The sequence below is a fragment of the Saccostrea cucullata genome, unplaced genomic scaffold (assembly GCF_032062105.1).
Source record: "Saccostrea cucullata isolate Sc308-1 unplaced genomic scaffold, CSIRO_AGI_Scuc_v1 ctg2459, whole genome shotgun sequence".
Lineage (NCBI taxonomy): Eukaryota > Metazoa > Mollusca > Bivalvia > Ostreida > Ostreidae > Saccostrea > Saccostrea cuccullata.
Window position 1 is genome coordinate 123424 of NW_026918221.1, and position 15013 is coordinate 138436.

Here is a 15013-nt window from a genome sequence, read left to right on the forward strand (position 1 = left end):
CATAAAGGAGAGAGTTTCCCGAGGGGTTCAGAACCAATCTTCTCTAGGCCTGTAATGCTCACCTGAACCAAACAGAAATCGTCAGGGTCATTGACGCTGAAGTCCATCCCGTATTTGTCCATGGTCTCCTTGATGACATAGCGGACATTGTCGGCGGTGGACAGGAGGAGGGTCTTGTAGGGAATGTCTGGCTTAATACTCTCTCCATAGATCTTCAGCGTACCTCCTAGAGGAAGTAACAAAATAAAAATCAATTTCTTACAGTCTGAATACCAACACTGAGCTGAAAACTTCACTTTTGATTATAGTTCGAGATAATTAAAATTCATTAACATGAGCATATCCATGCGTTGAAGCTAAAACGTATTAAAATCATAGTACAGGTATCTGGGCTTGTTAATAATTTTACATTTATCTGAAAATACTGTGATTGATGTATTATGCTAAAGAACTAAATTCAATTCAATGGTGCAAAATTTGTAATCACCATTCATAGATTACAATTTACATTTACCTTATTTTAAAAATAACTACACGGAAGGTGAAATAAAAAAAAAAAAACTCAATGTGCCCTACATCATATGTACATATTTTAGTGAAAGATTATATCTAATTGTTTACAACCCCACAAAGTATATTGAAAAGCGACTACCCTGTTTGAACAAAAAGTCAACTCATGTTCACTGAACCATACTAGAAACTTAAAATCTACATACTTTTACAAATTTTATCTACAATGGCATTTATACACAGGCTTTGTTCTCCTTCAATGACTGAAGAGTTTAATGTAAACACTGATTATGCCTATCATCTGATGTTGACTATCTCCTTAAGTGGCTCAAATGGCCCTTAACTAGCCGGACCAAGGGAAGGTCAAGGTCTCGGGAAATACTGGCTTTAAGACATTGATGTCTCACTTAATTTTCTAATCCAAGCCTTTATGAAAAGTTTATCCAGAATTTACTTAAAAATCCTTTCAAACACTGGGTATTTTTGTTGCTATGGAAATTATTAAATGTTTCAAAATAATTGTATATCAATTCTTAATTGCCTCTTACATTTATTGAAAACCCTAACACATGAAAACATGTTGCAGATCAGAATATTTAAAGGTTGAATTTTTTTCCTGCAGACTGACTTTGTTTAATGTAATCATTTCTTTTTACATTAGATACTTCATATTTAAAGGTAAGAATCAGCAAACTGTATACAGAAGAAAGTCTGTTTATATCATTAGCATGCTGTACACCACTTGTTTTCTCCATTGTTTATAATAAAAAGCACTATCATGTTTCTTATTTGGCAAAAACAACACCGAAAGCTATTCTTAATAACACTCTCTAGGAACCTTCTGGTTGGAGACTCTTAAAGCCAGTAAGCGGTCATTTCCCTGACTAATTCTTGTACGCTGACCTCTGATGTAAATTCCTGTCGAGGTCAGGCCTATTATACACCTGAGGGAGAGATCTACACAGAAATGTACAGCACCATGTGTTTTATGTATACACTAATTATCAGGTAGAGAAACAAGGGGTGGGGAGGACCTGTTTATTTCTGTTACAGCCAGCCTGCCATATCATCACAATTAGCGGGAAAATAACGACTCTACCAGACCACGGAACCACTTCATAATGGGAGATAGCCCCCGACTCTGATCTACGCCAAGTCATCAGGTCTGAACTCCCTAACAGGAAATTCTGTGATTAGATAACGTAATTAACTGAGCTGGTCCCCTCCATGTCCTTGTCACCCAGGAGAAAGGGAACAGATACTGCGAATTGGCAGTTAGGTCTGATCCTCACCACCAATAAATAAATAATCACAATTCATTACGTACAAGTTCTCTCCTCTCTGTAGAGAAGGGGACGGACAGTGGATGTCTAAAGTTTAAAGCCTATCCACTTCTCAAAGACTATATGTATATTAACAAGATTTCATGGCCTTCTCATTCACTTTATCTCAACTGCAGAGTTTGCAAGGGATCAAAACCAGATCAAAAACATGGATTAAATACATGATTTTTCAGTGAAATGAATTTACATGCCAAGTTAGCTTTGATCATACAATTATCCTAAATCCTTCCAAATACTTTTCCCATCCAGGGTCCATAAAGCCCTTAGTTGTAGCTAGAAAATACATGTATCCTTTTATCGTTTAAGGGAATTTTTATCAATAATTGATGCTTCTGCATCTCCCCTTCTGTAAACTGATCTATTATGTTGAATCTTTTATGATGTGCAATCCTATGTGAATGGACTCTCTCTCATATAAACACAGACTATAGAAATTTCCATTGCAAAGGACCTGTTGAAAAGTAGATAAAATGTACATGTTCAGTCATGTTTATAAAATTTCATAAACATTCCAAACAGTTTGTGCAGTGCGTGTGATTCATTAGGTATCACGTTTTTCTCCATATATAACATATCTTTCCATCTGTTAAAATTTTCAGTGTTTACATTAAAAATCAATTCTCCTCTGTTAGTTAAAGTGTGTGGGTTTCTAATTTTTCTGAATCGGGTTAAACTGACACCGTTTTTACGTAGGCCCATTTTTAGACACACAGAATTGTACTATGACTTCATGATCTGCGTCTACACTAATCCAATTACAAAATATAAAGCTTACACAGAATTAGACCCGGCTGTCAAAATGTAGACTATAGAATTATGTCCTTCAGTCTTTTACTTCATTCATATTACTAGTAGATTTAAACAGATTTACGACAAGATTTACAACTTCTAAATATGAGTGTGCAAGGTAATTAATTCAGTAAAAGGGTCAACAAAATGTGTATTACATCTGAACAGGAATTAAGAAGGGACCATTTATCTTGATTATGACTGCAAAAAGAAATCTATTTTTACCATTTTTACTCTTCTTAAAAGTTAAGTTGTAAATTTGAATACACTGACATTAGTTAATAATCTTTAAACGAATGGAATGGTATATGTTAGTTGTGGAAGATTGTTGGTCTAACACCCAATCTTGAAAAATAGGTAGAGCAGAGCACTTAAAGACTGCATTATAAATAGAACACTGCTTCATTTGTGCACCAAAATTAATGAACAATGTGAGGTAGCAACACGCCCAGGTAACGGAAATCAATTTAAAAACCCTCCTTCAAACTAACTCGAAATGCGTTACTCAATGTTCCCTGGGGATTTTCTAACTTTTTTAAGTGCAGGGTTAAATGCAAGTTAATAACTGTCATTAATATTCAGATTGGCCCAAAGGCAAATACAAAGAGAGGATTTACACAAAAGACAATTTAAATTTCACACAGATATCATAAAACATCCACATTTAAAATACACAACAGTTATCTGTCCAAATTATCTGTGTCAATGTCATTACCCTCTCAAATACAATATGACTAAACAAAAACGTAATAATATTAATGCGTAAATTTCCTTAAATGTTGTTTATAGCGTTTTCTTAAACATGTTAAATAATACTTATTCGTTTTTCTTCTTTCTTTTTTTTTGGGGGGGGGGGGGGGATGCTTTATTCTTGTATGCCCTGGCCATATTTTTAAGCGTAATTTATCGACACTAACCTTGTCCGTCCTGACCCCGACACTGCTGTAGTTTCTTCTCCACTTTCTGCTGACGTCGTCGCTTCATCACGGCCTCGGGGTTAGAGATGCTTCGGGTAAATCGTGTCTCCGGCATGTCTGTATACAGCTGCTCCGCGGCATTACCCGAGTCCAGAATCTTCTTCTCCTTCTCTTTCTTCTTGGCCTCCTTCTTCTCTCGCTTCGACAACTTCCTCTTAAATGTCCCTCCCTGGTTCTCTTTGTTATCTGCATGTGGAACAGTTGTGTCCCCCTGAAAGGTTATAACAGGATAGGAAAGTTAGCAGCTATAGTAATAAATGTTGATCATGAACAATGGCACTAACTTTAGTTACTAAAATAAAATGAAGCAGAATTAGTTAAACACCCGGCCTTCACATATTAACACAAATGATTTTTTTTTTCCGTTTTGTTCTAGTTGTTGCACAAACAAGGTAAAATATTTACATGCAATTGATCAACTTACAAGAAAATATCTAAATAAAGTTCATAATCATGATAATTTATAATTGTGATGTCATTTTTTTTTGTTTTAGATAGGGGAAATCTCCAGCTTCAGATACATTGAAGCATGTCAAAAATATAATACACGCTATCAAACCAATCCACAAAAACAAATTAGCCATCATAACCATTTATGGAATCAATTAACTCGTATGTATACATTTTGTTCTTTGTTATGCTTTGGACCGGAGAGAAACAAAAATCAATGGACAACAAGCTGATCATCATCACTGAAGTACCGGGATGAAGATTCACGTCTATTGTGTAATTATTATTTATTTATCTACTGAAAGGCCATCATTCTATCCCAGAAAACTTAGCATGGCATTACTGGAAACAAATTTAAGTCCGACATGCCTAGTGTGTCCACTTTATCAACCTTTCTCTTCATGCTATGTATATAATTATAATACTCTATCTCTGACAATATCATCCCAACAATAAACTAGAGCAATCAAAATAATTGATAACTGGACAAATATAAAGAATCCGATTGAATTCAAGGTCAGACCACTAATTTAGTGAACATGGTGAACAGCTTAATAAGTTTAAGCCCTCTGTGTAGGGAATTAATGACAGGAATAGCCTTGGAGTTTATTAGATTAAATATCCAATATCAATAAAAGACAAGCTCCATTACTTAATGGCATTGGTCTGCTAATGGTCAGTCCCTTAATTTGTCCACACATAAATGTCCTTGAGTGACCTTGACACAACATTTTAAGACTGCTCAATAATCATGATAATGCTTGCCACCCTGTGTACATGTACATACAATGACATATGTTATAAATTACACTACAGAATAAATGCTTAACATGTTAAATAAGAGTTTTGGAATTAAATTCTGATCATAATGTCCATGAGAGACTGCCTCCCATGTTCCTGGGGTGGACACTTTCAGATCATGGTCATTATGGGGGCCATGAGAATTTTCTTTTAGATCACAGAGATCTTGGGTAGTTTGCTCTGACACATGTCTCAGCCTCAATCCCTGGTGTAATAATTCACTTACTCTTTGTTTACCCTCAGCAATTAATGTCTCTGATTTTGAGCTAGTTTATTTTTGCACCACATTTCTTCTATATAAAAGGTACTGTAAATGTACATTAAATTTGGCGTATTTAAAATTTAGCGTAATCACTGGGTAAGGAGTTGTTGGCATAATCATAAAGTAGCGCAACACGTTCGTTTAGTGTATTGTATATGTAAATGATTTCTTAGTGATGTTCATGAATTAGCGCATTGTACGTGTCTGCGTCAGTCGCTAAAATATGAAGCCCGCCTTTTAAAGTACACATATAGGGTTACATTACAACTAAAGATCTATTAGTCTATAGACCCTGATATTTTACCTGTCTTTTAAGTAAGAATCTTCCCTCCCTTACGTCTGTACCCCAGTTCAGCTGTACCCACAAAACTCTCTCACTGTCGTCCAACTTTCTCTCCTCTGTAAAATATCAAATGTAATCAATGGTAATCATATAATAATTAACAGAGAAATATACACATAATACATGCATTTAATTTGAATTGAATGTACTTGTTTTAGAGTGGTGGTGGTGGTGGTGTGTGTGTGTGTGTGGGGGGGGGGGATTGTCACATGTTGATTGATTGAAGAAAATGAGATGGCAGAAATGATTAAATTTGTCTTCTACAAATTATCCTGTCCTGATGAATACATCACAGCTATAAATTTAAACCTACATGAAAGATAAAATAATCCCTTCTTTTTTTCGACACAACACATTAAAGCCTGAATAACAGGTTAATATCTGGTTTTATTAACCTACAGGTACAGAATGTACCACATTTGTATCACAAACTTCCACTGGATACAGTCAGTACCTATACGGCTTGTTTCCGTTTGTGAGGTGGTTTGGAACATTGACCGATTATTGATAATCACTGATTGATTTCCAATTTATATGATCCCAATACTTATCAGACAATCTATCAGAACTATTCACTGAAGTCAACAGATGTAATCAGCTGTGTTACTGAATACAGGTGTATATTATTTGACCTGTATAATTTAGACATACTAGTACATGCTGTATATTTAGATGAATCTATCCATCCATCATACTTTGTATACTTCACACGCTACAACCCGAATACCACACTCAATATCTATCATGTCTATATAACATGTATAATAAATGTACTAACAATTCCACATTTATACATGAGAGACTTGATTTTCTCCAATGAAAAATAGCTTTCCCAAAGAAAAGAAATGATATACAGCAAATCTGCTAAAATCTGCTAAAAATACATGTACATTTACATTTACATGCTGATGTGTTCACCTTGTACTTGTGACACAATGTGTCCTACCTGACATACGCTAGCATGATCTAAAGGAATTACAATTTATCATGTCAATATACATTCCCAAATCTCTTCATTGCTCATATCTATTGAGGCACTTTTAAAAATTGCCACAGAGAACAGACAGATTTCCATTTTAATCCCTGTTTGATCTGATTAAACAACAGATAAATGTTCTGGATTAAATAGCCATTAATACGACATTGGGCTGGACTGAGGTGGTAAAGGGCTGGTTTAGGTTTTATGGCTGTCTGGTACAACATTGGGCTGGACTGAGGTGGTAAGGGGCTGGTTTAGGTTTTATGGCTGTCTGGTACAACATTGGGCTGGACTGAGGTGGTAAGGGGCTGGTTTAGGTTTTATGGCTGTCTGGTCTGAGAGATAGTGGCTCTGATGGGACAATGGACTCAGGCAGGTAGAGATCATGGTAGTGGAGTGTCTGTCTGTAAGATAATGGTGGTGATGGGAAATGGACTCAGGTGGTGATGGGGAGTGGACTCAGGTGGTGATGGGAAATGGACTCATGTGGTGATGGGGAGTGGACTCAGGTGGTGATGGGGAGTGGACTCAGGTGGTGATGGGGAGTGGACTCAGGTGGTGATGGGGAGTGGACTCAGGTGGTGATGGGGAGTGGACTCAGGTGATGATGGGGAGTGGACTCAGGTGGTGATGGGGAGTGGACTCAGGTGATGATGGGGAGTGGACTCAGGTGGTGATGGGGAGTGGACTCAGGTGGTGATGGGTAGTGGACTCAGGTGGTGATGGGGAGTGGACTCAGGTGGTGATGGGGAGTGGACTCAGGTGGTGATGGGGAGTGGACTCAGGTGATGATGGGGAGTGGACTCAGGTGGTGATGGGGAGTGGACTCAGGTGGTGATGGGGAGTGGACTCAGGTGGTGATGGGGAGTGGACTCAGGTGGTGATGGGGAGTGGACTCAGGTGATGATGGGGAGTGGACTCAGGTGGTGATGGGGAGTGGACTCAGGTGGTGATGGGGAGTGGACTCAGGTGATGATGGGGAGTGGACTCAGGTGGTGATGGGGAGTGGACTCAGGTGGTGATGGGTAGTGGACTCAGGTGGTGATGGGGAGTGGACTCAGGTGGTGATGGGGAGTGGACTCAGGTGGTGATGGGTAGTGGACTCAGGTGGTGATGGGGAGTGGACTCAGGTGGTGATGGGGAGTGGACTCAGGTGGTGATGGGTAGTGGACTCAGGTGGTGATGGGGAGTGGACTCAGGTGGTGACAGGCTGTATTGGAAAGACTTCCTGATTTGACAGGCAGTGGCTCTGATGGGGAGTGGACTCAGGTGGTGATGGGGAGTGGACTCAGGTGGTGACAGGCTGTATTGGAAAGACTTCCTGATTTGACAGGCAGTGGCTCTGATGGGGAGTGGACTCAGGTGGTGACAGGCTGTAGTGGAAAGACTTCCTGATTTGACAGGCAGTGGCTCTGATGGGGAGTGGACTCAGGTGGTGACAGGCTGTAGTGGAAAGACTTCCTGATTTGACAGGCAGTGGCTCTGATGGGGAGTGGACTCAGGTGGTGATGGGGAGTGGACTCAGGTGGTGATGGGGAGTGGACTCAGGTGGTGATGAGGTGTGGACTCAGGTGGTGACAGGCTGTATTGGGAAGACTTCCTGGTCTGAGAGGTAGTGGCTCTGATGGGGAGTGGGGTGTGTCTATGGACTGTAGTACAACACTGTCTGGTCTGAGAGGTTGAGATGGTGATGGACTATGACGGGAAGACTGTCTACATAGTCTGTATGATAGTAGTGAGCAAGTCAATAATAACCTCTAAAGATTGTCCAGTCTGTGAGATAGTGGCTCTGATAAAGACTGAGTAGGGATGCTGATGGAAAAAGTGTATAGTCTAGGATATAGTGGCACTGAAAATAAGTGGGCTGAGATGGTGATGGGCTGTGATGGTGATGGGCATGTGATTACGGGCTGTGATGGGAAGAATATCTAGCCTGTAAGATCATGGTATGTGAGGTGATGAGGTGATGATGGTCTGGACTTATTGAAACTGCATGGCTCTGATTAATGGAGAGTGGGCTAATTGATGGTGATGGGTTGAAACATGGTGGAAAATCTGTCTGCTCTCCAAGTTACATGCAGGCTCTGATGGAACCTTTTCCTAAGAATTTGACAGGAACTAGGAATTATACCTGATCATGCTGACACCTTTCAGGGTGATCAAGTTAAGGTCAAAAACCCCAGTAGTAAGCAAGGTCACAAGCACTTTAACATGTTTAAGTCCATACATTTATCTGTTATAATTAAAGTCTGTATCAAAACTAAATGCATGACTGCAAGAATCTGATACATGGGAGATCAGATTTCCTGTTGTTGGTTATTTATGCAAGAATGTTTCAAATGTGACCCCAGAAGATAAAAAGAAATTGAAACACAAGGTATCTGTGGGTGTGTGGTTAGGAAAGTTTTTACCTGTGACAAATTACACTAAAATCAATCATATAGACTCATTGTAGATGACTGTGTCATGGACATTTCAGATATCCCCTACCCCTTATAAAAACAAAGTAACTATTTTTTAACAGAATAAGGTACTTTGTTCCTAATGGCTCTGTTCCAAGTGTGAAATTGCTCTGTGGCATAAAAAATTGGACTGTATCTTAACATAGTAATAAACGAACACAATGACCAAATGCCATTGTTATATTTGTTAAATGTCAAAAGATGTATGTAACTGATATATCTTTTTATATTGTTCTAAAAATGCTAAACAAAAATGCTATGCCCATGATGCCATTCTACATTTAGCAAACCTAAAATGACTGGAATGTTTAAATTCAAAGAATGCAATGTCAGCTGTAATTTAACAAATTACTAGACAAAATTTAAAAAGTCAAAGAGACATAGATGAAGTTCTGTGTTCTGGGTATTGTGTTATCTTACAATAGAGACAGAAGAAGACATGTACAATGGAATTCAGAGCAATTCTTATACATGTGTACTCTGCTATAGACATGAAGGAGATATTATGATACATTTCTACTGATTTCATCTCATTGCTCTAAGTGCCTATTCATGTTTCAATGCTATTCACTCAATAAACATGATTAGAGATCAAAGTTAGCAATATTTTTTATAAATACATGCATCAATCCCACTTTCACAATGTACTAATAACCATGATGACTTTTTAACATAGCCTAAACTGTAGTTTTCTCCTTTTTCCTTACCCCCGTTGGCATGGACCTCATACAGCGCGTATTTGTTGGCCGTCAACATGCGCATGTCGGGCCGGAACTTCTCCACCAGGACGTCCACCACTTCCTGTGTGGTAGCCGAGCTTGCCACGCGGATACATTTTGTCACCACGTTATTCCCGTCTTGGAAGTAGAACCTGACCACACCATGGAACTCACAATCCTATTATTAGAAAAAAAATCGAAAAATTTTAAATTGATGCAGGTGATATAATTATACATTTAGTATGCTTTGTTGCAAGGTTGATTTAAATATTTCAAACATTAATACACATTTCTAAACTAATATATATATTTGATAAAGATGTTGGTAACTCCATCTTTCTTTAGCATCTTGGTGTACAATAACCCTAGTGTTCGCAGATGTACCCAGCTTTTCAAATTAAGAAGTTTCCTCTATTAATACTTTTGGTTTTATTTTGCAGTCAAATCTTGGAATGTACATCATAAACAAGTCTGAAAACAGGAAATAGGTCAAGGCACAAATAGGAAGGTGAACAAAGCTACAGTAAGCAAATAGGTATAAACACTGACTCAGGTAAACCCAACTCTTCCTGTGTCCAGGTAAAACACCTGTAAATCTGATCATCTGGTGACCTGAAGTGAGAGGTCTGGTCTACTCTGTACACCAGCTTTAGGTGACACCTGTAGACCAGCCTGGTCCCCTGTGGCCAGATCAGTTCCTGGTCCACATTCCTGACATACTTTTGTGAATCGCTTTACAATCAATCAGGTAAATAAACCAAGTAATGAACAGGTACTGTGTCAGTACTCAAATCGAATAATATACTGCGTACATGTATGTTATATATGTTATGAAATTTCTGATATATTCCTGATGTGATGTTTACAATATAGATTTATCTCAGACTATCTGTGACCCTTGCTTGTTATGATTAGGATGCAAAGTCATTAAGTCACTTACAATTAAGATAATGCCACCCATACATTGTGTAACATGAGCAAATGAGGGGCTGAATACCTCAGACAGAAAGAAAAAATAATGTGTAAATTATATAATCACAAAAAGGTTTTTTTTTCTTCAGTATGTTCAGATTCTCATACGTATATATTTAGTTAATTTTAAATAGAATACCCCATGTTATATGTTTTATGCATATAAAAATCGGTTCTGCCCAATGATGTTTCAGAATTACAAAAGATTAACTGGCTTCAATCAATCCTCCACTTAAAAAATTCAACAGTCAGGCAACACTGTTTCTGCACTTCAGAAAAATACAAAATATACATGAAAATGGAATTCATTTGACCATGTTGACTATTCTACATGTTCTAAATCAGTCTTTAGTTGCTCCCTAAGTGTAAAATATTTTAATAACTATAGGGTTCAAAATGCCTCTGTGAGCCATGGTATACTGAACAGAGTACAATTGTTTTAGGGATTTGTATGACATGTAGATGTCTGATATATGACAGATTATTATACAACTGGCTCATCATTTTACATTTCATGTCCTACAGCTATTGAATACGTAATAGTGAGAAGTAATAAACACGCATGTTTAAAATTGTATTGGTGGATTTGATCATGTTTGATAAAAATTAAATTGGAATTCATAGACATTTAGGTTCAGAAGAATTTCTGAACTTGTAATTGTTTTTTTTTTTTAATTCCTCCAATATTTTGATAAAAAAAAAAATTTCAGCAGGTACCCCAAATCAACAAAATGTTTGTGTGTAGATGTGTGTATTTCATTAATTTGATATGTGTCCTATGCGTCAATGCAGTGAATTATTTGTTAGTCATAAATGAGGTCACATAAAGGGAGGTAATGAGGTCAACCCATTTTCCACCTGTATTCTTGAGGGTGTGATTCGCACTGTCACTTTACTGTGAGACACTCTGCTCCTCGAGTCAGAGAGACTTTTACGATGTAATGTTTCCAGTGACAAGCCATTACTGGTCCTACATGCCTAACACTGTGTCCCGACTGACAGTCTACGAGGAGGCAGCCATCTTGAAATTTTGTTGACACCTGAGTTTACCTGCACATATACACTCCACAGGTAAACTACGTAAATCGCTCAAAACAACTAACTTTTGAACCAAAATGAGACAAGAAACCATAAAAAATAAATTCTAGATATGCAGTTTGTCATGAATTACCTCGTTGGGTTGACTTAATTCGAATAAATCGTAATGGTCCTGATTCCACTGTGTGATTATGTTCGCGAGCCGCTGTCGCTCAATGTTCTTATCCGTCATTTTGACTACTTAATAGCCATCAAAGCCCAATAACAATATTCTTGAAATAATGTATCCAATCACATTTAGGAAATATTTCCGTTTTTGCAAGTCCTCTTTTAAGATTATAGCTTCCGTATTTCGAATACACAGTCACAACAACTGGTTTTTGAACGGCATCGAATGGTCAAATAGTGCGCATGCGCGCTACCTACATAACGCGATTTACCCCCAAGGTGCCCGCACCTAAAATATTTACAACAGGGATAATCCAGAGTTATATTGTCATTTACTCAAATAAACATTTCCATGAATAAGTAAGGGTGTTTGGTAAATCACTGTCACCCGATTTGCAAAATTAAGAGTTGGATAATTTATCTAAATTTTTGGAGGATTTTTTTTTAAATTCAAATGTACTTTTTTAAATGGTAAGTGTACTTTAATTAACGTATTTTTTTGGGGGGGAGGGGGTCTATTTTTTATCTCTTTAAATTTCAAAAAAAAAATTAATTTTATTCCAAATCCGTCACGAAAAACTGATAAAATGTACTTTTATATAAGATTAGTAGGTTTTGCCGAGTGTATGTGAAAAGAATTAATGTGTGAATGATTATATATCTAGACTTGTATGCTCAGGCAAATAAATCTTGTGATAAGTTAATTATGTTGAATATACTTCGGTAATAAGCACATACTTTAAATTTTTAAACAGCCCCAGAACTGTAGCTCTACGGAAAAGAAGAGATTCGGACAGACTTACAGGTCTCTGGTACATATGTTACTTTCTGTTCCAAAGATACACAACACGCACTTGACAATAATGCATAATGGTGCCTGTAGATATTTGCCAGTTGCACCTTAATTATTAGAATGTTCCAAGAAAGCTAACCCTAATATACACATACTGTAGAAAGCAACATGCGTAGCACTATTTTGAAAAGTATTTTGGTAGCAGTGAAAGGAAGTAAAATACATTTACATCGAAATAAAATTTGGAGAAAAAAACTGTAAGAGTTGCAAGTAAATAATATACAGTATATTATTTACTTGCAACTTTTACAGTTTTTTATGTCAATACATATACTTAATTCTAGTTACTTATAACAGCCATCTGCATGATGGAATCATAATTATATTTTCTGTTACCCTACCAAAATTATACATTATATCATGCTGTTGTGTATGATATTACATTTGCAAATGTTTTCTTTTATATAACACTACTGAAAGCAATGCGTATCTATATAGCTGTATAAATACCGATACGGGCTCAAGAGGTCATATGGATAAACATTCGACGTAATTTTCTTTGTGTCGTCATAAAGGGTCGACGCGCGTTCAGTGGATAACTTAGCAGACTTCCGAGTTACTGCCGGAACAACGTTTTATTCTTGATTTTACACACTGCGGTCACGTGATTCGAAACTTTTTTTAGCCCTCGATACTTCCGGTGCAGACGATAATATGGCGAGTAGGCCTAGCAAAACTCGGTATTACTGTGCTGCCGAGGGCTGTCATGCTGACACAAAGAAAAGGGGAAGATATGGGTATATGACAGAAGTCAAGTTTTTCCCTTTCCCAACACAGAAAAAGGACCCAAAATGTAGGCGAGCGTGGCTAAGTTTGCTGCGGCGGAAAGATTACGACCCACCTATGCCAAAAATACTGCAAGTTCTGTACAATGCAAAATTTAGTTTTGGTTCCCCAGCTATATAAATGATATTAATTTTGGAAATGCATAAATTTAAAAAAAAAAAAAAAAGAAAGAAATAGCAAACTATGGTAATCAATATTGCTGAGTTTTACTGTATTTATAATGATAAAATTGTGTAACAAAACTTATTGTTCATAGGTCATTAAAAAATAACTATGCATAAAGTACAACACCATATTATGAACAGTTGTTTCTGTCTTGTATGTTTTTGTCTTTGTGAAATATAACCATGTATTTATGTTATTTAATGATGTAAATGAAATTTTATTTGAAAGCAAAGTAAAAACATCAGGAATAAGACATAAATGAGTTTCAGCTATTATTATGATTGCATCATTCAGGGTAACTATAAACCATTCAAGTGAGTATAAATATATATACTTATATCTTTATATATATTTATTTCAGGTTCTGTACTGGAATGATACCGAGAAGACGGACAGCAGCATATTTGAGCTAACAGAAAGAGAAATCAATACAGACATCAAAGAAGGGAATTTATTTTTCAAAGGTATGTTTAAAAAAAATTTTAATATAATTTAAATTAAACATTGAGCTGATTTAGAAAAAATATTGGTTTCTACTTAACAATGAAAATTCCTATTTTAGACACAGGAGCAAAATTGGATCACAGTTATAGCACATTTTGAAGCAGACTATAAGGTATGCCTTACAGAGTTACCTTCAAAATGTTATTAAATTTTATTGGAGTTATTCCTCTTTGGTAACATTAGTGGTGTAATTTTATCTATATATGGATCTAATTTACATATTAATTAGCAAACAACCAATGAAAATCTATTTATTTATAACTAAGTTACACACATACAAATAATATTTTTGTGCTTTAGAATTAAAAAACTCTTTTTTAATTTTTAGGTGGAATAGCTAGGTAAAGTGGAATAATTCTTTAGGACTAAATTATTTTGCACTTTTTGCAAAATATTCGTATCTCAGTACAACGAGTTTCTTTTTTTCAATGTTTAGATATGTTCCCGACATTTTGTTGATGGCAGTCCAACACCTGAAAACCCATATCCCACGTTATTTGCTTACAATAATTACAAGGAGCCTCTACAGAACAGAAGCTCAACATCCATCACCAAACGTTCAGCGGCAGAGAAGCGTAACGAGGTGTGTATGAATAATTAATATAATACACATAAAAATGCCCCCCTCCTGATATTTATTTTTGAAATTATACTTGATAGGCTAGTTTGTTTCAAGCCCTGTAATAAGAGTATTGTAGTTAAATGCATTTTTTTAATTTATTCACTATGACCTTGCACCATGTGTGCCTGCACGCTTTCAACATCAGCCAGCCGAGTCCTACCAGTCAACTTATGTATATATTCACCATGTTATTCTGTTCTATGTGTTGTATATACTTTATTCTCTTTAGAGAAGTGGACAGGCTTTTGCCTACATCCATGGATGTAGGCG

The 15013-nt window shown here is 36.7% G+C and overlaps 1 protein-coding gene and 1 long non-coding RNA gene across 5 annotated transcripts in view; one reads left to right on the forward strand and one right to left on the reverse strand.

Moving 5' to 3' along the window:
• The window catches only part of LOC134259457 (afadin-like), an 86177-nt gene extending 73978 nt beyond the window's left edge, over positions 1 to 12199 (reverse strand). Inside the window, exons 1-5 of one of the 4 annotated variants that reach the window (XM_062742047.1) lie at positions 11779 to 12199; positions 9624 to 9813; positions 5437 to 5531; positions 3560 to 3830; positions 63 to 226 (exon numbers count right to left, since the gene is read on the reverse strand). In XM_062742047.1, the coding sequence (XP_062598031.1) occupies positions 63 to 226; positions 3560 to 3830; positions 5437 to 5531; positions 9624 to 9813; positions 11779 to 11877 (819 nt within the window). In that variant the 5' untranslated portion in view covers positions 11878 to 12199. The remainder of the gene's footprint in view (positions 1 to 62; positions 227 to 3559; positions 3831 to 5436; positions 5532 to 9623; positions 9814 to 11778) is intronic. The other 3 variants (XM_062742042.1, XM_062742038.1, XM_062742055.1) reach the window with 3 other exon arrangements.
• Positions 12200 to 13975: 1776 nt separating this feature from the next.
• On the forward strand, positions 13976 to 14465 carry LOC134259448 (uncharacterized). The gene is made up of 3 exons (XR_009990359.1): positions 13976 to 14081; positions 14180 to 14233; positions 14450 to 14465. It is a non-coding gene; the product is annotated as an uncharacterized LOC134259448 (long non-coding RNA).
• The last annotated feature ends 548 nt before the right edge of the window (positions 14466 to 15013 follow it).